This window comes from Pseudonaja textilis, chromosome 2 (genome assembly GCF_049901715.1).
Source record: "Pseudonaja textilis isolate UNSWEBS1 chromosome 2, rPseTex1.2, whole genome shotgun sequence".
In the NCBI taxonomy this organism is placed as follows: domain Eukaryota; kingdom Metazoa; phylum Chordata; class Lepidosauria; order Squamata; family Elapidae; genus Pseudonaja; species Pseudonaja textilis.
In genome coordinates this window covers 230,092,257-230,118,378 of record NC_141991.1, presented here as the reverse complement: position 1 = coordinate 230,118,378, position 26,122 = coordinate 230,092,257, and the positions used below count along the sequence as shown (strand labels likewise).

Here is a 26,122-nt window from a genome sequence, read left to right as displayed (position 1 = left end):
CAATACCTATCTCAGGTTCTTGGAAAGGACTCAGTAGTGGATAAAAATGCCAAATCTAGCTTAAACATCTGACAGACTGTGCTACCAAGCATCATAACACTTCCCTGGAATGCCGAGAATTCATGCTATCCCTGTGAATCACCAGTGGCTTGAGGTATTATATGGAGTTGAGAAATGGAGAAAGGCAAAAGATTTTGCATCCAATTTCTTTTTTTTTCATGTCTTGGTTCCTCTTTTTCCATGCATCTTGAGCCTTAAATTCTGTTTAAATAAAAGTCTGCTGAGCTTTGGTTAGGCCATTCTGTTACATTCAGTTAGACTCCATTTCTCATTGGAATACTGAAAGCTGGGTGATTTAAAGACTACTGAGCTTATTAGAGTAGAAATACTGTGTTGATTTTCCCAAAAACTGTTTTTTTATGAAAATATCCTGAAGAGATAGGTTTTAACATGAAATTAAATTCATTAATGTGTTTCTTAGCTGGTATGGGAGGTCTAAAATGGTTAAAAATAAAAAAAATATGGTAAAGAACTGCTTTTCATTTCTAATGTGCTATGTGTTTGCTATGCAGTAATAAAAACTAAGTGGCTTTTGAATTGCACAGTTGGATACAAGGTGAAATATTAAAGAGAAGAAACTTTTTGTGACAGCTCCTGTCTTCTTTCAAACTATTTCGAGCATTTCCATAATTATTTGTTTTGACAGCCTTCTTGTCAAAGAAGGAAAATGTACTTTACTGAGTAGTAATAAGCATAAAGTTCCAATTATTGTCTTCCCACCATCATCCCTAAGAAGAGAATAATTAAATTGAAAATTACATTATGTTTAGTTATCATAGTGTATGCTCATCTTCCTTATTTGATTGTAAGAATATTATTTATTCCAGGAATAGCATAGAGAAACTAACTCCAATCACGGTGACTCATTTTCATTGAACTCTTAAGTTCTATCATCCAACTGCAGGATGGTTTAAGAATTATATTTTAAGTGACACTTTCCCTGCATAATCTATTTATGCTTGCTTGTTTATATATGCTGTTTCTTAAATGTAGGCTGCAATGTTTTTGTACATTAATTGACTAGATTAGTCAATTAAAAGCTTTCTATTAATTTCTCTCTAATTAAAACAGCAGGCATGTTTTCTTACTTCCAGTGAATCACCTATGACAATAGCAGACACATGAAGAAATTGTGCCTTTGTAAGATGGTGCCTACAGCATATAACATATGTTTCTTGTTAAAATGAAAGTTTTGTTAGCTTTCTGAACTATTTGAAATGGTACGAATACTGTATAACTTACACACTAAGTTATAGTTTGTTTAACTATTTGTTTATTAAATAATAATTGTCTGAGTTCCTACATGTTAAGCAATAAGATGCCAATAGTATTATAATTTAATACTATAGTGTTGTATGGCAGGTGAGAGAATCTAGCTTTAACATTAATATATGAATAAAATTCATTGTTGAGATAATTATCTGATGATAGTTCTAGAACACAAGTTTACAAAAGCAGAATTGCAAGCATTCACCAAATATTAATTATTGCTTCCTGAGTATCTCTATCTCTCTAGCTAAAAAAGCTAAGCCACCCAGAGTTACCCTGTGTAAGATGGGCAACCAATAAAATTAGATAGGTACATAGATAGATACCATGTTTCCCTGAAAATATGACTTATTGAAAGTAAGTCCTAGCTTGATTTTTACATATGCATCCAAAATAAGTCCTACCCCCCAAAATAAGCCCTAATTAAGACCCCGCCCACTCTAGGGTGCATGGGTAAAAATTAAGCTAGGGTGGGGATGGGGGGTGGAGCTGCCCTACTACTTATCTTCAGACAGTTGCAGCCAGGCTTCACACACCCCAACACCTGCCTTGCTGGCCCATTTCTGCAGCCACATGGCTTTCCTGAAGGCCTCTGCAGCCGATAACTGAACACTGAATTGATCTGGAGCTCTGTTATCAGCTGCAGAGGCCTTCAGGAACAGAAAAAGTTCCTGAAGGCCTCTGACAGTGGAGAAGGAGGCTAGGGCAATGCATACAAGTGAGGTGAGTCAGTGGATGACATTGCCCCCCCACCCCCCCACCCACCCCCCAAAAAAATCTGGTGCCTTTTTTGGTGGGAAAAAAAAATATGCACCAACTCAGAAAGCTCAAACTGCCCACGGAGCTGCTGATCCAGTTCTACAGAGGAATTATTGAGTCTATCATCTGCACCTCTATAACTGTCTGGTTTGACTCTGCAACAAAACAAGACAGACACAGATTTCAACAGATAATTAGGACTGCAGAAAAAACAATTACTACTAACCTGCCTTCAGTCAAGGACCTGAAAACTGTACGAGTCAAAAAGAGGGCTGTGAAAATATTTACAGGACCCTCACATCCCGGACATAAACTGTTTCAACTCCTTCCCTCAAAACGACATTATAGAGCATTGCACACTAGAACAACTAGACACAAGGACAGTTTTTTTCCTGCATGCCATCACTCTGCTAAACAACTACAGGTGAAACTCAAAAAATTAGAATATCGTGCAAAAGTTCATTTATTTCAGTAATGCAACTTAAAAGGTGAACCTAATATATGAGATATACTCATTACATGCAAAGCAAGATAGTTCAAGCCGTGATTTGTTATAATTGAGATGATTATGGCTTACAGCTCATGAAAACCCCAAATCCACAATCTCAGAAAATTAGAATATTGTGAAAAGATTCCATATTCTAGGCTCAAAGTATCCCACTCTAATCAGCAAATTAAGCCATAACACCTGCAAAGGGTTCCTGGGCCTTTAAATGGTCTCTCAGTCTGGTTCAATCATGCAAAAGACTGCTGACCTGATAGTTGTGCAGAAAACCATCACTGACACCCTCCATAAGGAGGGAAAGCCTCAAAAGGTAATTGCAAAAGAAGTTGGATGTTCCCAAAGTGCTGTATCAAAGCACATTAATAGAAAGTTATGTGGAAGGGAAAAGTGTGGAAGAAAAAAGTGCACAAGCAGCAGGGATGACCGCAGCCTGGAGAGGATTGTCAGGAAAAGGACATTCAAAAGTGTTGGGGACTTTCACAAGGTGTGGACTGAGGCTGGAGTCAGTGCATCAAGATCCACCACATACAGACGGATCCTGGACATGGGCTTCAAATGTTGTATTCCTCTTGTCAAGTCGCTCCTGAACAACAAACGTCAGAAGTGTCTTACCTGGGCTAAAGAAAAACAGACCTGGTCTGTTGCTCAGTGGTCCAAAGTCCTCTTTTCTGATGAGAGCAACTTTTGCATCTCATTTGGAAACCAAGGACCCAGAGTCTGGAGGAAGAATGGAGAGGCACACACTGCAAGATGCTTGAAGGCCAGTGTGAAATTTCCAGTCTGTGTTGATTTGGGGAGCCATGTCATGTGTTGGTGTTGGTCCACTATGCTTCATTAAGTCCAAGGTTAGCGCAGCCGTCTACCAGGAGATTTTGGAGCACTTCATGCTTCCTTCCTCAGACGAGCTTTATGGGGATGCTGACTTCATTTTCCAGCAGGACTTGGCACCTGCCCACATTGCCAAAAGCACCAAAACCTGGTTCAATGACCATGAGATTACTGTGCTTGATTGGCCAGCAAACTCACCTGACCTCTCGCATTGCCAAGAGAAAGATGAGAGACATGAGACCAAACAATGCAGAAGAGCTGAAGGCGCTATTGAAGCATCCTGGCCTTCCATAACACCTCAGCAGTGCCACAGGCTGATAGCTTCCATGCCACGCTGCATTGAGGCAGTAATTGCTGCAAAAGGGGCCCAAACCAAGTACTGAGTACATATACATGCTTATACTTTTCAGGTCCGATATTGTTCTATGTACAATCTTTGTTTTATTGATTGCATGTAATATTCTAATTTTCTGAGATTGTGGATTTGGGGTTTTCATGAGCTGTAAGCCATAATCATCACAATTATGACAAATCACGACTTGAACTATCTTGCTTTGCATGTAATGAGTCTATCTCAATTATTAGGTTCACTTTTTAAGTTGCATTACTGAAATAAATGAACTTTTGCATGATATTCTAATTTTTCGAGTTTCACCTGTAATTCCCATAACAGTCAAACTATTTACTAAGATTGTATTACTATTTTTCCTAATACCTATCTCCTTTTCTACTTATGACTATAACTTTGTTGCTAGTGTCCTTACGATTTATATTGTTTTATTTAGTTTCCTAGTTCGATTTTGTTAATTGCTTATTTAATATCCTATGACTATCACTAAGTGTTGTGTCTTATGATTCATGACGAATGTATTTATGATGACTATAATAATGATTTATCACTTATATCTTTTATGTACACTGAGAGCTTATGCACTGAAGACAAATTCTTTGTGTGTCCAATCACACTTGGCCAATAAAGAATTCTATTCTATTCTTATTTGGCCTTGTTTGCTTATCCTCTTTTTTGTTGCTACAGTCACTTTTAAGTGATTCTGTTGGTGTTGTAACTATTGTCAATATACTTTTTAATGCCTCTGATCTACAGAGGTTTTCTTTTTGCTATTTTGGGAAGAATTTTAAAAGGCTAGGTAAGTCAGAGGTTTTTTTTCTTGGTACAAATAAGCTATATTTTGTGCCTTTTAACTTTGAAATTAAGTCTGAGTCATTTTGTCTCTTAAGTCCTTTTACCTGGTATTGGATATGGTGGCAATTTTTACTGCAATTTTTTGAGTGGGCATATTGAAATGTCTTTCTAATGCATTATCACTTAAGAATATACAAGCTCTGCAAGACACAAGCCAAATCCTTTTTTTAAAGTTGTTGATCAGTTACTTTTGGGAGGCTTAAAATATGATGGGAAGGCAGTAACATTGTTCAGCAATCATCACTCAGAGGCACATAGCTTTTGATATTAAATGTAATATGTACTGATTAGATGCAAATAATCCTATCTCACATGAATTTTTCATCCTTTAAAGCTGGCTAAGTTGGTCACTAACATCCATTATACTCAAAATGCTTGATGTGAAGAATAAAAAGCCTTTATTCATATAGCCAATGGGGCACATAATTCGGTATGTCTTTAGCATTGTCCATCATCATTGACTACCTGATTGTTTAATCAAAATGACCCAGATTACTGTAATTTTTCTTGTGAGTGCCTTTGGATCAACCTTTTCCATCTCGATAATACCAATTTTTAGTACAATAATGATTATATTATATATGAAATTTTTCATATTCAGGTTTTTGCTGCAAGCTCATCAGTATGCATCTGTCATCTTTTTCCTTGATGTGTTTTATTTCAATACTCAAATGTTGATTTGCTTAAGGTCTCTTTTCCCAAATCAGAAACATTGTTCAGTGCGTTTTGCAAGATCATTATTCGTACACATTATTGCAATAGCCCAAACTACCTTTTTATTACCTTATAGTCCCTATTTGGGGTAGAGACAGGGTGACTGGATGATGCTGAGCATTTACTTGCCAGATACCCTTCCTGACACCTATGCGGAGTTTGCAGCAGATAATTTTTTCTTTGTGCCCTAGGAGAAAAGTATTTGTCACTACTAGGATTGAAGTTCCAAGTGGGAAACAAATGTCTTCACCACTAGGCCACCACATCACTTGTTATTGCAATAGTCCAGTTATATTAAAAAATAGTTGCCAGCTTTCATACAATGAACAAATTTAATATAGCTTACACTACACTTAACTATAACCCAGGCAGTTTAAAATGGTATTTAAAGTCACCCAGTATGAATTTATGAAGGTATCTATAAAATGTTTCATTTCAGAAGGAACTACGCTTGGCTTTTTGTGGGCAATTACGCTTAGAGATGTTTGGAGAATGTATATGCACACATGAATGTGTTCTGTACAGAAGCAATACTCAAATGTGACTCCTATTTCTAGTAGGATTTTACCAAGGGGGAAATGCAGGGTGGAATAGCTTGGCATGGCTTTTGTATGACATCAGTTCATGAGCTCTGAAAGAACATTACTCAAAATAGCACAAGTGTTGTTTTGTGAAAATACTGAAAATGCTCCCAGTATTCCAGCCATAGAAAATAAAGGGAGCTCAATGTGACCTCCTTGGGAACCATAGTTAGGGGGAACTGGGATTTCTCCAGATATCACTGAAGGAAAGCAGGAAAGCTCCACATGAAAGTGGTTCCTAAGCTATGACAGTAACGTTGACTGAAAGTTCAATCCTAGATAGCGACAGATAGTCAGGGAACCACTTCATCTTATGATGTATATTCTTTTTTGGTAAAAGTAATTTCTGCAGCAGATAGCCACACTTAGTCAACCTTGGGTAAGCTGGGGGGGAGGGGGACTAAGAAGGGTTGCAGCTGATTAATACTTGGATGGATGACCAAGAGGCATGGTTGTAGGCTAGATGAGCAAGTTAACAATATTTTTGAAAGAAGGCAGTGACAATGGCATATCACCTCCACACTGCTTCCAAGTATGGTATGTGGATTGGGTTCTATACTGTGATTATGCTCTGTATTCGGAACCAGTAAATTAGGTAAGATTATTTGCTAGGGGAACAGCAGCCTTTACAAGCTGGTTTTCCAAAAAGCCACCTTGCAGCAATTTCACTCTTCCCATGAAAAGGAAGGAATAGAAAATAATTACATAAGCTGTGCAGATGAAATGCAGTAGAATCTTATACTTCTGCTGTTGTGCTGCTCCTCTGTAATATCTGGTCAATGTCATCTTTCCCCTGGAGGCCAAATGTTAGGGAGGAGGAGCCTTTGTTAAATTTATAGGTATTCCTTGTGGGTCTGACCTTTGAATGCTAGAAAAATTAGAGAGTTAATTGAAGTCAGTTGAATTGTTTTCAGCTAGCATTAGAAACCCAGTAGGTTTATTACATTGTGATTATAGTGTTTCATTATTGTCCAATCTCAGTTTCATTTTGATATGGGAATTTGGCTTCCTTTTGAGCTTGCGTTTGGCAAATAGTCCTTTGATTATACACGGTTAATGAATTACATCTTGTTGCATGCCTTTGTAAAATTACGATACATTTGCTCTGTATTCTTTTTCCATTATTTTCTTTTTAAAGAAATACATGGTTATAAATTTGAATGATGGGCAGTTAATATTTTGAGTCCTTGTTTTGAAAAAGTATTGCAGTATTTTGGTACGTTATGTATACTCCTACATAGATTCTGCATAGTACATATGTTAGAATAATGTAACTTGAAGACACAGGCTATGATACCTTGCTGAGTTTGTTAAGGGCCCAGATAGGGACCTACTTAGGAATCCTGAGGTCACCTTGAATGCTCTTGTGAAAGAATAATGACCAAGAAAAAATAATGTACTACATGCCTCTAAGAGAAATTATGGTGTTTGATAGCCTCTAGCATGCAGTGTTTGATGATCTTGGACACACATTTAAAACAAAAAGCCAAGGAATCTAAGTTAGCCATAGCAAAATTCTGACAACTGTGTTAGGACAAACTATTTTATTAAGCCAATTCGGGATTACAAATGAGTGCACTTTTGAGTACTCGAGAAGGGAGGGTGAAGTTCACAACAACAACAACAACAAAGCTGGTAGAAGAGATGTTTATGTCTACATTTAAAGTCATGTGAGGTAACTCATCATATTGAAGCATGCATTTTAAGCAGTTGATTGAACAAAGTGTAGTAGGCTACTTCTCACATGGTGCTAGCTATAAACCATGGCTCATAAACAGCCAGTGATTGGGTCTGTATGCTGTGCTACCCTAAAAATAAACATGCTATGGCTTAATATAATTTGTGAATCCAGCCATAGATTTTAGATGGAAGGATGCCAAAACTGATATCAAGCTCGAGCATAGGTTGAGATGTTTCCATGCTGTAATTAAGACAACTGGGACTGTTGGGTTGATGAAACAAATAAATTTTAAACCTCTATTTCTGAAAAATAGAAAATTTAGTTATTACTCCAAACTTATCTTCATAATTAAATAGATTGCTTCATGGTTTCACTGAAATGTTTAAAATCCTCTGAATCACTGTTTATTGGTGATTAGAAACTCTTTATTGACTTTTTGTCTAAAAGAGAATAAATGAAGTTGTGATTTATGGTTTTGATGATTAGCTAGGATAGATCATGAAAATAAAGAGTTACAATACAACTTTAGAGAGGGGTCAATTTAAAATTGTAGTTGCTGCTGTAGAGATCAGAAGGCACTTTCTTATATCACTTTCTTTTCTATTTTTCTGCTGTTTTCTTTTTGCATCTTTAGTTTTTTTTTCTTTATTCTTTGACCCTACAGTATTTTAGTTTGCAGTACTCCCATCCTGGTGTTTTAAAATTTTCATTAAAATTTTAATGTTTGTGGTTTGTTCTTAGTTGATATTTACTGATAGAAGGGTTTTTGATCCATGACTAGGTCAATGGAATGGAAATGAAATTTGGGGGCAAGTCTGCCACACTCCTCTAGAGAGATTTCCAGCAATTCAAGGTAGGGTATTTCCAGAAAAATGAAAATTAGCACCCTATACTCCAATGAGTTGAATCTGGATGAAGTTGCCTATACTGGGGCTGCCTTTCTTGGCTTCTTCAAATGCTATTTGCTGAATGAGTTAAGCTCTTCTGTTGGAAAAGTGAAAGCAACACAACCTAGCCATTCAAACAAAGCGCATCTTCTTAGCATTCAGTCAGTTCAGTGTGTTACTTTTTTTTTTCCAGGAAAGTATCCAGAATAAGAACTATAGAAAAGAAATGAAAGCTAAAGTTGAAGATTTGGGTGAAAAAAGCAAACTCCTTCAGGCCAAAGATCGTGAAGAGGGTCTTGAGGTAGGACCACTTCAAACACAGATTACAGGACATGCATCTGCTTCCAACTACAGAAAGCCTGAACGCTCAGAAGACCCTGTTAGTACAGCAAATACATTTCAGCCTGGAGCCTGGATGCCTCCTGACCATAAAAAATAAAAGCCTCCAGTGCAAAGCATCAAGAAAGGCACCATTTAGTTTATCAGCAACATGAAGACATTCTTCAAAATTGCAGGTTATACTTAAAAACTTCGCATTTTCAAAATGCTTAGATTCTGCTTTTTCTTGTGGAAATGTTTAATTGCTTTTTATAAAATGTCCTATCTCTAATTCTTTTGCCTCTTAAATCATTCGATGTTTCCAGTGAAGTTATGCTTCAATAAAATTTAGTGCTGCTGTAATCATTACAGATGGTGTACTACATGACTGTATATATACTGTTAATTAATGTTAAAAGAGGCATATCCAATGTATGCTATACATGCAGATATTTTCTTTAAACCTGTCAAACTATTATAACTTCTCATATTCCAGACTGCTTAATGAAATTTAGTCATTCATATGAGTTCACAGCTTCTCCTAAAATATTTTTTTTAATGATTTGTTTATGGAAATGGACCCAAATGCTGTTTATGAAAAGTAAGCAATGCTATATTTATTTGCTAATTTTCTCTAATAAGATTTTGACAAGGTTCTAAATGTCACTAAACACAATAATTATTTAGGACGGGGCACATTACAGTTAAAAATTTCCCATTGTTAATAAATGTCAGGACTTGTGCAAGTTAACAAAGCTAATTTAAACACTGTTTATTTAAAGTAGAAATTTAATGTTTCATAGCTTAACAAATCATTAACAATGTGCAATAATGAGCATATTTAAATGTCCTATACATTTTGTTTAAAATGCATATTTGTGCTTGGCATCCTTTGCATCAGGAGATGCAGTTACAAGTAGATGAACTTTATTAGTGTCCCATTCTACACAATCTCTAAGTTTATTCTTAAATCAGTAAACCAATGTTGGTTTAGTAGTCATAATTTCACCAGACCAATGTTATAAGTAAGATACCTCCTTTATGTTATAAGTTAACTGGATGTAAAGAAATAGGCTTCAAAATGTTACGAGATTTTCAAAGATGATCGAAAGAAGCTTTGGTTTTTGAAGAGCTGAAATAGGAAGGCTTGACTGGAAATATATAAAAGGAATTTCAAGGCGCTATTTATTTGCCCACTAGGCATGAATTGTTGCCTTCAAAGGCAAGGTACTGACTTAATAGGGAGCCATAATTTAGAATGAGAAGCCTCTATAGCCATTTTCTGAAAGCAGCCAAAGGGGCTTGCTACAGGGAGAATGATGCTTGCCATTTGGTCTGAACTGTCCAAGATTCCCTAAAATTTGCCTTCAGTCTGCTTTAGCTGAACTAATACACATGTGACAGCATTTATAATCATTGATTCTGGTTGTTATAGACTTAGTGGTTGCCTGCTTTCAGCTGGAAACATTCACTATTGCTTTGTCCTCAGAATGTAGCCACCAAGAATGAGAAACTATTATCCAGCAGCTATGGCTTATGTGCAGACTATTCCAGTGATCATATTTTATGTTCTCTTTTTCCAAATACTTTGTAGATGAGGTTGCTATAATTTACATTTAACCATGAGAATCTCTCAAATGATAATTTAAGCTATCATGGATTGTATAATTGAGACAATCTGGTTCTCACAAACCATTATGCCAAAGAATAGTGAAAATACTGGCTTTCACTATGAAGTTAGGATTCTTCACAATGTAGGAAAATTTTACAATACAACAAAATTATATGCAAATTATTAAACAATTTTGCATGGTATAAAATCATAAGACAGATTTGAATGAAAATAATAATACATATCTATATAGTTATTACACATATATTATAAACTTACATTTTGCTTATATGCCAGGTTAGAAAAAAAAATCAAGATAAGAGTTCTTAAAAAAGCAATTTAAGTTCATGACCACAGAGTTTAATAGCACAAATTAAGGATACATTATTCCAGGAAAAAAATCAGTCATGTCTTGTTTCTATAAGGATACAACAACAAAAAGGTACACATACAGCAACAGTGCATTGCCAGAAAAATTCAGCCCAGTGAAATTGAAGTCTTAGTCCTTCTTTGTTCGTTTAGCTTTTGTAATGTTTTCCTGGCGTTTTTGTTTCTTTTTTTGTTCCCGTTCTTTAGCTTCAATCATTTTTGCCAGTTTCCATGATAGCACCGCACTTGCCAAGAATAGAGGTGTTAGAGCAAGGATCACTGTTGTAAGGAATCCATATGGATCTTTTGCAGCCCATTCCACAATATATTCAGCCCAAGATTTAATATTTTCAAACATCCTTCTTGCTACCTGATAGGGGAAAATCCTAAAAAAAAAAAGTGATACCATTATTTCACAGAAAATTAAACAGACACCTACTGAATAATGCAGAAAGTAATTCAGAATGACAGAGTTAAAAGGGACCTTGGAGGTCTTCTAGTCCAACCTCCTGCTCAGGCAGGAAATCCTACACCATTTCAGACAAATGGCTATCCAATCTCAAACTCCTCCAGTGTTGGAGCAGCCACAACCTCTGGAGGCAAGTCGTTCCACTGATGGTTCTAACTGTCAGGAAATTTCTTCTTAGTTCTAGGTTGGTCTTTTCCTTGATTAGTTTCCATCCATTGCTGCTTGTCCTGCCTTCGGGTGCTTTGGAGAATAGGCTGACTCCCTCTTGTCTGTGGCAACCCCTGAGATATTGGAATACTGCTGTCATGTCACCTTTAGTTGTTCATTTCATCCAAGACAAGGTATATCCCAACTTTGCTATGTGAAATTTAAATTTAGTACATCCCCTTAATTCTATGTTTTAGCTACGGCATTCCTGAACCACTGCAGATATATTTTTATTTGTTAATTGATTAATCACGTATCCAGGTACGACAACAATAGATCAGTCAGAATCCAAAGCTTCCCTGATACATTTCCAAATCAGTTTTTAATCTTTGCTAACCCTGCAAACTGGCTTGATTTCACTGGGACAGAATACTGTCATTTGGAGGAGGAAACAGGTATAAGGAAATATTTTTTAAAAAGCACTGCTCTTCCCCTCCCTCCATTTTGTGGGTCTGTCCCCAGTAAATCTTTGGCCTTGTCAGCGATTCTAATGTCACAGCACTCCAAAATGTTAGTAGGTAGGATGGCTGTACCTCTTGAGAAGAGGTCGCAAATCAATAGATTCGGCTTGTATGGAGCTTTGAAAGAGCACTTTGTTTCAGTTGAGTCTTCAAAGCCACCACATCAGTGGGATTCAGCATTCTACCTGTAGGCACTTCTGTGCAAAAGGTACTTCCACTCAAGCAAAATGACTAGGCAAAATGTTGAATGTCACTTCATTCCTGCAACTGTACTTTGAGTCAAGGCAGCTCTGCAAAGCAGCCCCACATTGCACTATGTTAAGCAGACACACTGGTGAGAAAAAACACTTACATACAAACATTAAAAACTTCATATTGAAATAAAAGAACACAATATCCTGCAAAGCAAAGACTGTCACAATATAGATCTAACAAAAAACCCCACAAGTTTTTAAGAGCCCTTTGATGGCCAAAAATCAACCATTTTTAAATGGTGTTAAAGAGGATGAACCACATCATGAATTGGGGTTGAGAGGATTCCAGACATTTCACCACCATTCTCTCTTCATCTTAGGCAGAAAGACATTGCTAAATCAGGTACCTCTTCAACTAGCATGACTATTACCACCATTTCAAATCCGTTTAGATGTAAAAGAAGAGGCAAAGCCAGGGGTGGAATTAAGAATGAGCAGTCTGGATTCATTCCTTGCCATAAGCAATCTAAATCCAACTCTGCACCTGAAATTCCTTTAACTCTTATCTAGTGCCAATTTTGTATTAACTGCTAATTGATTAGATTTTTAGGTATAGACTTGAACAATAAATCTTCTAAACTGCAACTTAATGTATGTTCCTGATACTTCGCAGCTGATACTACTAGGATAAAAATAACCCTATATGCTATAATTCTCATCATTAGAAATATGTTTAGAATTCTTCTAGCAACATAAAAGATGTCAAAACTTACCCAAGATGTCAAGAAACTCCAGTGTAGCAACACGGCAACTCTGGATATTGTTGTCATAAAAAAAAACTAAAAGAAAAAACATTGAGCAATTTAAAGCAGTTTCTGATTGTAGAAGTTGTACAGTAATACAAAACAGGTCAAATTGTGGTATTAATACTGCATACTGTACAGTCCTCAACGAATAACCACAATTGAGTCCAAAATTTCTATTGCTGAGTGAGACAATTGTTAATAGTAGGCAATTCCCATCTTTAACAAATGGAAATTATTAGGTTTTTTTTTTAATTATCTCATTGTTTTCAGCATGGATATGTCAAAGGCCATTTCACAAAAGATGTCTCAGATATATAAATGACACAAAAGCTGTATTTTTATTAAAATAACATGACTGAGATAGAAATGAGGATTTCAAAAATCATTTTGCATGCAGCTTGATGTACCATAAAAAGTCTTAACATTTGGTTCAATTCACTGCCTTGATCCAGACTTGTTTATGCAAAAATCTATTTAGAATTGCTTTTTGAATGTTTTCCTCAAAAAAAGTATTAAATTATCATTTTATTAAGAAAATATGCAAATTTGCTTGAAGGGCAAATTTAATTTTCCTGTTTCACTGGATCTATTTTTTTTTCTTTTCAATTTCCTTAAATTTAATAGATGCAACCTTATGGAAGTTGCCATTTTTGTGAAGTTTAGCAAATTACTATATTAATCAGTTCCCAATTCTGTTATTCTGTTCTGTTAAATGCCTTCTGCATTTCTGTATGTGGATTCCTGCTCTTTGAATTATGTCAGAAATCCCTGGTGTTTTCATGATGACGATGATGATCTTCATGAGATTATATTTTTATACTGTCCTATCTGTAATCTAGTTATCCCAAGAGCCTGTCTGGTTAAAGCATCAATCTACAAACCAGCAGAAGAGTTGGGAGTTCTATTCCTGCCTTAGGCACAAACGTCTATGGAGATTCTCAGTCATCCAGGTCATGGTTGTCCCAAAGGTGCTTTTTCAAGAGGCAACTGGGCTTCTTTCATCTTTGTCTTAAAAAACAAACAAACCAGAAAGTCCAGTTACCTCTTGAGAAAAAAAGCACCTTTGGGACTTCGGCACAAACCAAACTGTATGATTCTTGGGCTAGTGATCTCAGCTCTAGAAGGAGGCAATAAAGAAAATAGTAAGGAGTAGCACAGGCAATCTCCAAGAAGAGAAATTTGAAGGCACTCTTTCCTAAAAGGGCAGCAAATCAATACTGTATACACTTTAATGGTCCCATGGGAATTATCCCTAATTCCATAGTACTAGTTGGAGTCTTAAAGTTGCCAAGATCTTAAAAAGTTGCCAAGATTGAACCACATTGCCTCAACCTCCCTGCATCCCTGCTGGCTGGAGAATTCTGAGAGTTGAAGTCCACAAGTCTTAAAATTGCTAAGTTTGGGGACCCCCTGCATCTAAGTGTCTCCTGAGTGACATGAACAACCAAAATGGCATTCCCTGCTTGCTTTTAATTCTGAAATCGGGCGTTTTGGGTGACAGAAAGGCTGATTCTTGGGAAGCACTCTCGTATTCCACTGCCATTTCCAGGAGTTTAGAAAGATTTGCAAACAACTATGTGAATGCTGCCCTTATCATTTGTATGTATACCAGGGGTCTTCAAACTTGGCAAGTTTAAAGACTCTTGATGTAGACCTTTGGTAGATATACACTTTCTCTTGAGAGCAGGCAGCAGAATTTCCTTTTTAAATGTGGGCCGGTGTGCTCGCAGTCAAAAAAAAGTATGACACAGTTCTCCTAAATTTTAAGTTTAAGATCTAAATTCGAGTCCTAACACGAAGCCTCAGGAAAGAAACAATTGACAAATCTGTATTTTATATCCATTAAGCACACCTGAACACACACACACACACAGAGTTGGGCGGGGCTGAGAAAGGCTGACCCAGGAGTGGAGCGGCCCGGGAATTACGGGTCGTTTGCCCCATTGATTTCTACTCCGAAGCTACTGCGCCTGCGTACGGAGGACTTCACCTGTTGAATTTCTGCAGGGGAGTGGGACAAAACATTGGCAAACCTAACCGAGGTGGACGGGAAGGTCGGCTGAGACTCTAAGTAACCCAGCGGCCGCCCGCGCCCCACTCAAACGCCAAGCCGAGGAAAGGCTCCGGTTCACCGGGACCGCCCAGGCGAGGAGAGACGGGGCGCGGATGCGTCGGGCGCGCTCACGGCGACGAAGCCCCCCCCTCGGCTCAGCCCGGTGTAGTGTGCGCGGCCACCTTCCCTCCCGCGATGCGGGAGGCCTGCCCCCCCGCTTTCTCCTCTCCGCCCCCCCAAATCTTGGCTCGAGGGTTCGCTCACCCGCCAACCGGAAGGAGGAAGTAAAAGGAAGCCAACTTCCGACTGGAGCCCGCCTTCACCGGTATTCCCGAGCGGACGTAGAGAGGAATTACGTCATTTCTTTCCGGATAGGAAACCCCACCTCTCTGCCTCTTCGGGAGCGGGAGTTTCTTGGGGCAAGCGGAGAAAGAGGAACCCCCTCCCCACTCCCCTCAAAATCAGACTTGTGCTGCGTCAGACATAAACGCTATTAATTGCTATTAGTACCAATATTAATCATTAGTATTAATGGGTAATACTATTATTATGGGAGAAAATAAAAATAAATGGGAGCGATTGGATTGCTGGGAAGCCTTCCAGAAGCCGTGGTGAATGGGGAATTCTGGGAGTTGAAGTCCACGAGTCTTAAAGTTGCCAAGGTTGGAGATTTCTGGGCTGAACCACTCTCAGATCAGGAAAATAAATGGGGGGGGGGAGGGAGAAAGAGAGAAATTGAACCAAGAAGTGAGCTACCTTTTTCTACCTCTAACCTTTTCTACCTCTGTAAGCCCAAGCGGCATTCTCTCCGGAGGGCGGGAGAGCCGGTAAATGCGCCGGGCAATGAGCGCTGGATGGAAAGGGTGTGAAGGGGCCGGCGAGCGGGCGGGACTATTTCAACTCCCTGAAAAAGGCTTGTATTCCTGAGGGAATCGGAGGAACTCGCCGCAGCCAACTCGCAATGGGAAAAGTAGCTACGACCAACTTGCTGCGGGGCAATTTAACAATTCTATTTAATTATTTAAAATAAAAATTATTTTGTATTTTTTTTGCCATTCACCTTTCATTCAATCCATCCCTTTGCATCCTTTCTTTAACGATTCCATCCCACCATTTCGTTGATATTAATGTAACTCCTGTCCCGCAGCGACGAGTTGGCTGTGTGGTAATAACGGTGGGTGGTGTCCCATCCAGTAAAATGCAACTTTCGCATTTTGGGTTTTACTCGTGAACAAATCTTGTTGCTTTGAGAGGGGACTCCATCCCAGCAAGACTTCATGGAATTCAGTTCAGCCCAACAAGCCCTGGAGCTTCATCCAATCCTTCTTGTTACATTTGTCTAACGTTTATTTTTAACTCTGCGCAATGTTTTTATTTATTTATATTTGTCAATTGCTTACAAGATAATAGGTATAAGTAAAAACATAGTTACGAATACATGGATACATATAAGAAAAATAAAAAAATATATAAAAGAAACAATAGGACAGGGACGACAGGCACGTTGCTGCGCTTGTTGCAAATAATACTCAATAATTACCTCTAGATTTCCCTCTAAAACACATATAAGTGAAAATGCATGCAGGAAAGGTTGCTGCACAGGGTTATCCTATACTATAATGGGTATAAATAAATAAATATGCTGTTTTTTTTCTAAAGTAGTCGAGCAATTAAATCCTGCACTTTCCACCAATTTATTTACAATTAATCTCTCTCAGATTCAGAATAGAGAATCTCTGTTGAGGAGTTTTGGGGTGGAGTGAGCTGAGGGTTTTTTCCCCCCTAAAACTATTAAACCTGTTTGGACATCTGCGGTTTAAGTAGCTTTGGAAGCTGCAAGAAAAGATTGGGGTATTGCATGTTGCCCATCCTACTGTAAAATGTTGGTGGGAAAACCATCTAGAGCTTTACATATGTCAGGTTTCATTAAAATATATATTTTAATATATAAGCATTTAGGAAAATAAGCAGTGAAAAAAAAAAGCAACTTCCTAGACTGCCTAGAGACTGGGGCTGTTTAATAAGTTCATTTTTTTCCAAATAATTGTCTAGCATTAGTAAACATTTCACGTTCAATATGCCTAGTGCCCTAGAATCATTTAGTCCTCATGCATCTTGACTCTAAAGATTAATGTTAAAGGTAGCACAGTTGATTTTAATTTGGTTACATTGAGTATGACTTTCAGGCTATTGCTTTGTAAAGAATTGTCTCCAGGAGTGAATTATTGTTATGCTTCCTCACAAACTGTTTATCTGGCATAATTCCTTGACTCTTTTGTATTCTACCTGCTGAGTAATATCCCCCTTGTTTCTGGGTGAATTATGCTGCTTCCTCTGCAGTGGTGACGCTTTTCTGAAGGGCTGTGAGAATTAATTCTTTTTCCTGGTGCTTATTTTTTCCAGCTTGTAAAATAAGTGCTCTATCAGCACATTGTCAGCCTTGTATAACATACATCCAGTATTTACACATCACCAAATAGGCAATATATCTTATACTTCCTTATACTTCTACTAGAAATAACCAAATTCCTTTTATGTTATTAAAAGTTAAATTGTTTTTTAAACATACAGACATGGTATGTGTTGCATAGCTACAAACCAGCAAAATCTGCAAAGAAGGATCAATATCTGTGAGCTTGCAATTGCATTATATGTTCAAAAGAAGCAAAATTTGAATCATGTTACTGTGCCTTCCATATTGTACATCCTCAGCCATAAACTTGCTGTCTAGGAAACCATCATACAAAAGAAGGGAGAATTTCAGCAGTCATTTAATAGAGTCATCACAAATAGAAAATATATTAATTCTGAACAACCAGTTCTCTATAAATGACTCTTTTGTTTCATTGCTTGGCTCCTAAGCTGAGTTCAGCTTAGATGTTCAACCTCTACCTTATTGTAAACCTGGGGATGAGTCTTGCAGAGAAGAATTACCCAGAGGATTTAAAGCTTTTTGATACTTATCAGATTAATGCAAGACAGCATGGCTGCATGGATTTCTAGTTTCAAGCATGTTACTTTTTCTCAGAAGCAATGAACATTTCACACACCGATCATAAAACGTTGAGTTATAGCCTGTAAGGTTTAATTGTATTGATAGTCTTTAAATCTACCTCTTGTTATACAGTAGTTACATTTAGCTGAAAGAGAAATGAAGATCAGAAAAATCCTAAGCCTGCAGCTATATTGCTGGAAGCAATAATTTTTTTCTTACCTCCTAACATAAATGCTAGCTGAATCACTGTTTAATGTTTTGAACTATGTCTTTATAATTGACCACATGAAATGAATACAGCTAATCCTAAACTGATCTCTCTCTTCAAGTTAATGTAAGAGATCAGAATAGTAGGAGGCAATCATTACAAATTTCCAGATTCATATGTGGAGTTAGATTAAAGAGAATATATTTTATTGGTATACATTCGAAGTATCTTCCAAGCTGGAAATACGGTAGCTATTTATAAATAGGATTTTATTTATTTATAGAGATTTATTTGTGGAGAGCAGGAAAGAATAGGGAATTTTTCATCAATAGCTTGCTACATTTGAGTTTATTGAGGGCTTTTACATGACATTGTGACTTACATTATGAAAAAAATGAGATTGAAATCCAATATCTGCCCAGTTGGAATCTGCTGTGATTTTTCAGTTTCTCAACACTGCTTTGCTGCTCTCCTGGTTCTTTTCTTAGAGATGCCCATGAACTGCTTTGTTTTAAAATAATATCACATTATTTTAATTTTTAGAATTTTTTTTTAAAAAATAGAGCGCCAGCTTCACCTAGTCCTAAGAACGTTTGGGGGGCCTTCGTGTCTATGCTATGGTTGTGCCAAAGGTGCTTTTCAAAAAGCAGCTGGACTTCCTTTGTTTTTCCCTGAAGATGTTTTGCTGGATGAGGACTGAAAAAGCTTCTTGGATGAGAAGAGAGGCATCTTCAAGGAAAAACCAAGAAAGTCCTGTTGCCTTTTGAAAGAGCACCCTTGGGGGCCTTGACCCTCTGTAGACACTATTAGAAATCAAAAACAAAGAGAGCCGTCTCCCTGTGCTTTATTTGAAAGTGCTCTTGAAGAAAGCAAGCTGAAGGACTAGAGGGAATCTAGTTGTCATAGGAGGAAGTTGTAGGAAGTTTGTCTCCTAGAGCTTTTATGACAAGTTATGCCTATTATAGTAGTCATTTTATGGCGATACCTTTAGCATGTTTTCAAAACTTCCAGAATGCCCACCGGACCAAATGTTTAGGGATTTATATGACAAGGACAGAGTGATTATCGTGAGTTCAAATCTTTTACTAATAGAATGAGTAAAACTCCTCCACAAAAATGTAGTGATTGTCCTGCTGGTTAGCAATCAGGTGTGAAGCAAAACTGTCAGAATGAACACTATGCTTTTAAATATATGTAAATCCTTGATACACACGGCTGGTTTATTCCAAAGATAGATTATGTTAATTGCAATATTTTTTTTTCCTATTGAGAAAGGTAACATCATCTACTTGGTTAGATTCAAAACCATACAGGATGCTGTTATGGTAGATCGGTTGAGGACAAAAAGCATCATCTACTGACTCTGAACATAAGATTAATTTGCAATTTTTACCCTTGAAAGCTGAGATAAGAAGTATAGAATCTGCCACTTTTCTAATCTCTGGTGCCTTTGGAACAAACATATTCAAGAAAGGATTACAAGATTGAACAATTTATTGTGCTACATAGATAGAATTGGTTTCCTTTGTTTCATTAGTTTGTTATCTAGTAATTCTAAATGGGGGAAAGGGTAGTGAACCAGCATTTTTGTTGCATGTAAAATGAAAACCTGTTAATATTGAGTCAAAAGTCTCTTAACTAAACACATTTAATGTGCAACACCTCCTGATTTGTTCAAAAGGTGGGATTATGCAGTTCTGAGATAATGGCTCTTGAATTAGGTGTGATTTAAGTACAGCCAGCAGAAGAAGCACCATTTTTAACTAATGATAGGGAACATATTCATGGCCTTATGTGAGAGTGTCACAATGTTAATTACAAATCAAATAACAGAAAAGAACAAATTGGAACTCACAAGGAGATTATGTGGGGATGATGCTGTATCCTGTAATGTTTATATTTTTAACTTTTCCATATCATAAGCCCTGATTCCAGAAATGGGGGAAATATAGTTTCTGACATGACTGTAGCACACTGTTTATAGAGATCAATGTTTCAGGTCCTGGTTTTCAAACTTATTTAAGTCATGGAACCTGTCCCATAACCAATAATCAAAAGGCATTAATGATAGAAAGTTGGTGATAAAAAAGTAATCAATTTATTGTAAAAGGAAAATTAACGTTAATAAAAATAATTAGCATCAATCTGCACATTATTCCAAAAACTCTTACATATTTTTCCAATCATTGATTTTATAATAGATTTTGAAATGTTACATCAGATGGTTGGTATACTGCAGGAGTTATCCATATAGCTGGATACTTCATGTGAATTCAAGTGCTTTAGATATTTTTCTTAAGAATATGAGGCTCTGTATTAATCCTTATTTTTCTTTAGGTCAAAAATGACATTTCATAGTTAAGCATAGCTGGCTATCTATCCACATTACTTCTTAACCTTCCCAGAATATCTCTGGATTCAGAAAGGAAGGTATCGATTGGAGATTGACATCTACTTCCCAGTCCTGACCACTTTTCAAAGTAAATAATTCAAGGATTCCTATAATATTTGGACAGAACACTCTGTTGATAAGATGTGTCATCAGAACTCAGAAGGTGATCAAAATACATGATTCCACTCATAAATCTTTCTCTTGCAGAATCTAGGCAAAAGTAACAGTTTTGATGTGCATTTATTTAAATTATGTTATATTCCATTACTGTATACTGTAATAATGAAAACCTAGGGCTAACAGTATTTTATATCTTCCATCCCTCCAGATGGGTAGGAATTATCACTCCATTGACCACACTATAATACAATCACCTTGGCCTCGACTCTATTGGCTTTTGGCAAGGCCTTGAAAACCTGGCTTTTTCAATGGACATGAGGACTTGGGGAGTGTGGTACAGCCTGTGCAATAGCTGAATTGATTCTCATGGATGGATGTGACTAACTCTGCTATGAATTTTCTGATGGCTTTTAAAATACATTTTATATGTTTGTGAGCCAGACGGGGTAATATATGTGAAATGGGTAGTTCTCTAAATTGGGATAATAAATAAATAAATAATTTAATACTCAGTTTGATTCTTGCACATAGCACCAACTTAAAGATGGGCCTTGAAAATGTTTCAGCCTTTTTTTATTTTTGTCAATTGCTTACAAGATAATAGGTATAAATAAAAACATAGTTATTGTTATAAAAGGATTAGTTTATCAGATTCTTGTTCAATCAGTCAAAGAGTAGTAGAAACTAGGAACTTGAATACAGATTAGATATGCAAAACAGATGGAAACAGTTTGTGCAGAATGTTTGAGAAATAAATATACTTATTTTGCAAACTGGAGGAAACAGAATTAGCTTTTGTTTGTTTCAGATCCTCAAACCACAGATGGTTTACTTGTTTCCTTATAAACTCCAATTTTAAAACTCTTGACTATTATAGTAGTAAACCACCTGATCTCCTTTATTATTTATTTACCAATTGCCAAACTTAGAGCCCCAGTTGAACAGAAATTCCTTTTGACCTAGTTCATGATATTTCAGAGATATTAATTGAAAGAAGTATCTTAAAGCAAAAAGCTGTTAAGCAATAATCTGTTTTATCTGTTTTCCTGTTTTATCACTTCTGGTCATCGGGGAAATTGTGAAGATGGTACTGTTTGGTCTGTGTGCTTTTCACAGACGACTTTTATTCCATTTCTAAACATTATTCATTGTATATTACTGATTTTTTCTGATGTGGGCTTGGGTGTGGATATATGATGTCTCTTATTTATTCTCATAGGCTCCATATGTTTTAGAGATATTGTATTTCCACTTGCCTACTTTAAAATTGCAAAACATTTTAATTTTGCACTGCATTGTGTAAAAAAATGAGTAACATCTTTGTCCTAATAAGACTGTCATTTCTGACAGGCTTTATCTCCTAATAGATGCTTTTTGTTAGTCAATTATTCAAAGAAAGAAACCTTTTCTATGGAGCGGAGCCTGAGCTTCAATCCAGCTTGACAGATTTCAGGAAAAATGAGAGATGTCTTCAGATCACCTATGCAATACAGTAGGTAAAATATCTTTGGGTTGAATGAGACCAATAATGTCTAGTTACACTTGTGTACTGCATTGATCTTTTTTATGTATATCCGCACAGATAATGATAGTCATCCTGGGGTAGTGTTTGTAGGATTGTAACTTTAGTGTCTGATATACACGCTTAGGAAAAAATGAAAGATTTCCTTAAAAATCAATTTCTGTAATATTGCCATTGATTTCAATGATGTAATTACAACCATATCTGGAATTCATAGTGAGCCAACATCTGTCTATAGATTATTATTTAAGATAGCATTAGAGTGGAACCATATTAAAGCAGATGTCATGTAGTCTTACAATCTGTGTCTAAAGAACTTAATTACTGTAAATCACAATCTCAAAAGAATTCTGATTCAGGGGTCATGCCTGTTGGCTTGGAGAGACAGAATTATGCCATGGCTGAAAACTCAATAACATCAGAACATTTCTTTTTAAAAAATTCTTTTCCCCTTTCCTCTTTCTTTCTTTCTTTCTTTCTTTCTTTCTTTCTTTCTTTCTTTCTTTCTTTCTTTCTTTCTTTCTTTCTTTCTTTCTCTTTTTTTTTTAATCCAAATATTTATATAAATGGTACCATTTGGATAGTATCATGACAGCTCATTTCTCTTTCCTCTCTTTCTATAGTTTGGCACTATAAATTTATATGGACATTTGCTGGAACAAACATTTTATAGGTTGCATGGTTGCTTTGGATAATTGTCGGATCGATAAAATAATACCTTGTGAATCCTATAAAACTTCATGTCCATTTTAACTGGATCACACATTTTGTAACACTAGCTTCTCGTCATTTCCATTAAAGTATATCATCTATTTTGTTAAATTAAATCTCTCTGAAAGCTTAAACTGGTTCTATAATTTTAAAGAAAAAATATAAATTGCAGCCTGATACTGTGGATCCTGTGCTCAAGATTACACATACAATGTGAGACGTTAGCAAGAGTGTTGCAGTGGGTATTGCTGTCTTTTTGTTCATTTGGCTGCACCGCATCCTCTTCATATTCCAATTTAATTATCCTCAAGGCAGCCCATTAAGTGAAATGTGACTTAAATGTTTACAGTTAAAGCATATAAATATGCCACCTTCCTAGTCATTGAAGAGACATTGGCAGGGAGGGAGCAGGGTGTTTGTCTGACTTTGAGACATCTACAAGGGGAAGTTAATTTATCAGCTCAATCGAAATGGCTGCTAATTTTAAATAGCCAGCTATATCTTTCTTCAGCAAAAAGGCCCATTTCTCTCCTTTCCATAAAACTGTCTCATAATGAGAATAAAGCAGTTCCCATGCGGGCTGTTATCGAAAGGTAATCACAGCTCTCAGGGGTGCAATTACGTTGATAACTATATTCTGTATTACGTCTTATCGATTAACTAATAAAACCATAACAATGTTATTTCAAGAAGGCAAGAAGATACCTCAGTGTTTAATACACATGAAATAAAGCATATTTCCCTCTTTTTGTTCATCCCAAGCCACAATGGTTCTAATCCTGTTTACAACGTTTGTGTAAAGTTGTAAGTGGCACTCAGTGCAATACTTTATTAGTACTTAGCAAACGAATGTATTGAAACCATTAATAGGTGGATGGTGGTAGCACAGTGCATACGCTTTTCAGCAAAGTATAATGAATATCCTGGAAATTCTGAGAACAATGAATAATTTTGTGTACACATACCGATCAGTGTCTAGTCATACAGTTCAGTACAATTGATTAGTGCCAGGGAAGACGGTAACAGCATTCTGAACACATTTTTAAATCAAGAAACAGATGGGAATATGAATAGCAGCCCTCCTTCAAGTCATGGGGATAAAATATACTTACATTTTTTAATAAATAAAATGTATTTATACAATTAATAGGAAAGCTTGAGAATATTCAAGAAGTCAGCGCTCCATTATTTGTTGTTCCTCATTATTTGGGTACAGTATTTCAGTATCTCTCTTATAGAAAGATGAACTTGGAATGTTTGCATATGCGGCAAGACTGGGAGAGTAGACATTGTCCCAATTTTATGGACCAATATAAGCTTCTTCTGATCTCAATCTCTCATTATTTCATTGGATTTGGACGCCTTAATATCTGAATTCAGTTCCAATGGAATACTAAAGTAACAATGTTATTCATTTTTGTGGATGGGAAACTTGCTGCTTATGGACTGGAGGTTCTTTAATGATGGGATGAATATAGATCCCATGATTTCAGGGGATCGTGGGCAGACTCACTAGAACAAAATAGTGGCAAATTTGAAACTTGCCTCATATTTTACCTTTTTGTGGACAGTCTAACAGACACACATGCATGGTACAAAATATATTTTGAAAAGGTCTATTAATATTTGGATAGTAAAATAGAAGACCTTTATGTTATTCCCTGGTGGCCATTTTCTAGATGACTAAGAGAATGAGTCTCTTTCCTTTTCAAAATCTGCAAAGCCTCTTTCTGATTTACCTGCTGGGTTGAATGGGAAGGAATTTTTTTTTTTAACTGAAGAGAGAAACCCAATTCATAGATCATGAGGAAGAAATAAAAATACACCACTGATTTTGCCATTCAGAATGTCTGAAAAATGACATTTGGGGAAAAATGACAAACATTAAGAGCCTGATGAAATGTTAATTTATGCATCTATTCAGGGAGAAGCCCATTCTAATCTCCCATGGGGGGGCACTCACAATTCGGGTGGTGCGACTAAAACTGCATCTGCTTTGGTGAAAGCCATATTTCTACAGGCAGATTTATGTCAATAGAAGGATATTCTGTTCAAATATCCTGACCGTGTTTGTAACTGCTAGAAAGGAACTAAGTGGCTAGAACCCATCAAGAAAACTCACAAGCCCCTCTTGGCTCTAACTTCGGATGTCAAGACTCCTGACTGAAATAAAAGCTCTTCACATACCTTGAAAAGTCTTTATTATATCACATTATTTTCGTCTGTTTCATTTGAGATTGCATTATTTCAATTCAGTTGAGATACACTATCAGGTTCATTTGATTATGGAATAAGGAATATTTGCTAGATTCCAGCTGCTTTTGCATACTGAGAAATACATGACATTCATACTGTCATACTTGGCAGCCCCTTATTAGCAAGCACTTCATAATAAAAAAAGAAATAGAAGTGTATTTAAAGACAAATATGAGTAGAATTATACTCATATTTTACTCATACTTTTTAGTCATATTTAGACATATTTTCTGGAATGGGAGCTAAGTAAAATTAATTGAGAGCAGAAAAGACAGTTTCAACAGGAGTACAGCCAGATAAGAGAATTCAATATTTGTGTCTCTCTAGATTTTTTTTCAAATGATACAGGTTGCTGATTATTTGAATGAGCTAATTAAGAAAACAAACCACATGATTAGTCTTTTGGTTACGATGAAAGTAGCTCAGAGAGTTTGAAAAAAAAAGACATAAAGGGCACACTTGCAATTATATATATTTCTGATTAGATCAAATTTGTATTTTGAAGCCCACGGATTTCTGTTTCTGCAAATAAAAGTTAATGTAAAGTTGTCTTCTATTTGAATAGATATGCAAATCCTGTTTAGCATAAACCATGCTCTTCCCATCAGCCACTTTAATAAAGAGCAGGTGTACACATTAATATATATACAGGGAAGCAGGGTGGGATTCTGAAATCAGGACCAGAAGAACTGGTAATATGGTAAAAGCAAAGAGGGTGAGAATATCCTCTCCAGCCAAGCTGGAGTTCAAGTCTGCACATGTTTTCTTCAGTCTTTCATTCCTTACTGCTGACTTCAGACTAAAGCCAAGTAGGCACCGGCCTAGTGCACTGGAATGTACGGTCTACCTTAGAGGATGAAGGACAAAGATGCATAGAGACAGAATAAATAAAATAGGATTCCTAATGGGGAAATATCTTCTGCAGGTGTTTACTGGACTAA

General features: G+C 36.6%; 2 protein-coding genes across 6 annotated transcripts in view; one reads left to right on the top strand and one right to left on the bottom strand.

The window, feature by feature from the left end:
• Nucleotides 1-9,175, top strand: part of NDUFAF2 (NADH:ubiquinone oxidoreductase complex assembly factor 2) — a 44,932-nt gene extending 35,757 nt beyond the window's left edge. Inside the window, exon 4 of the mRNA XM_026717044.2 lies at nucleotides 8,682-9,175. Coding sequence (XP_026572829.1) covers nucleotides 8,682-8,927 — 246 coding nt within the window. The 3' untranslated portion in view covers nucleotides 8,928-9,175. The remainder of the gene's footprint in view (nucleotides 1-8,681) is intronic.
• Nucleotides 9,176-9,397: 222 nt separating this feature from the next.
• The window catches only part of SMIM15 (small integral membrane protein 15), a 52,294-nt gene continuing 35,569 nt past the window's right edge, over nucleotides 9,398-26,122 (bottom strand). The window contains exons 1-3 of one of the 5 annotated variants that reach the window (XR_015742348.1): nucleotides 14,797-15,255; nucleotides 12,892-12,957; nucleotides 9,398-11,173 (exon numbers count right to left, since the gene is read on the bottom strand). Coding sequence is in view for 1 of the 5 variants with exons in the window: in XM_026717066.2 (XP_026572851.1) it covers nucleotides 10,918-11,145 (228 nt within the window). In the remaining 4 variants the exon portion in view is untranslated. Of the gene's footprint in view, nucleotides 11,174-12,891; nucleotides 12,958-14,796; nucleotides 15,316-26,122 lie in introns of those variants that run through there. The other 4 variants (XR_015742350.1, XR_015742349.1, XM_026717066.2 and 1 more) reach the window with 4 other exon arrangements.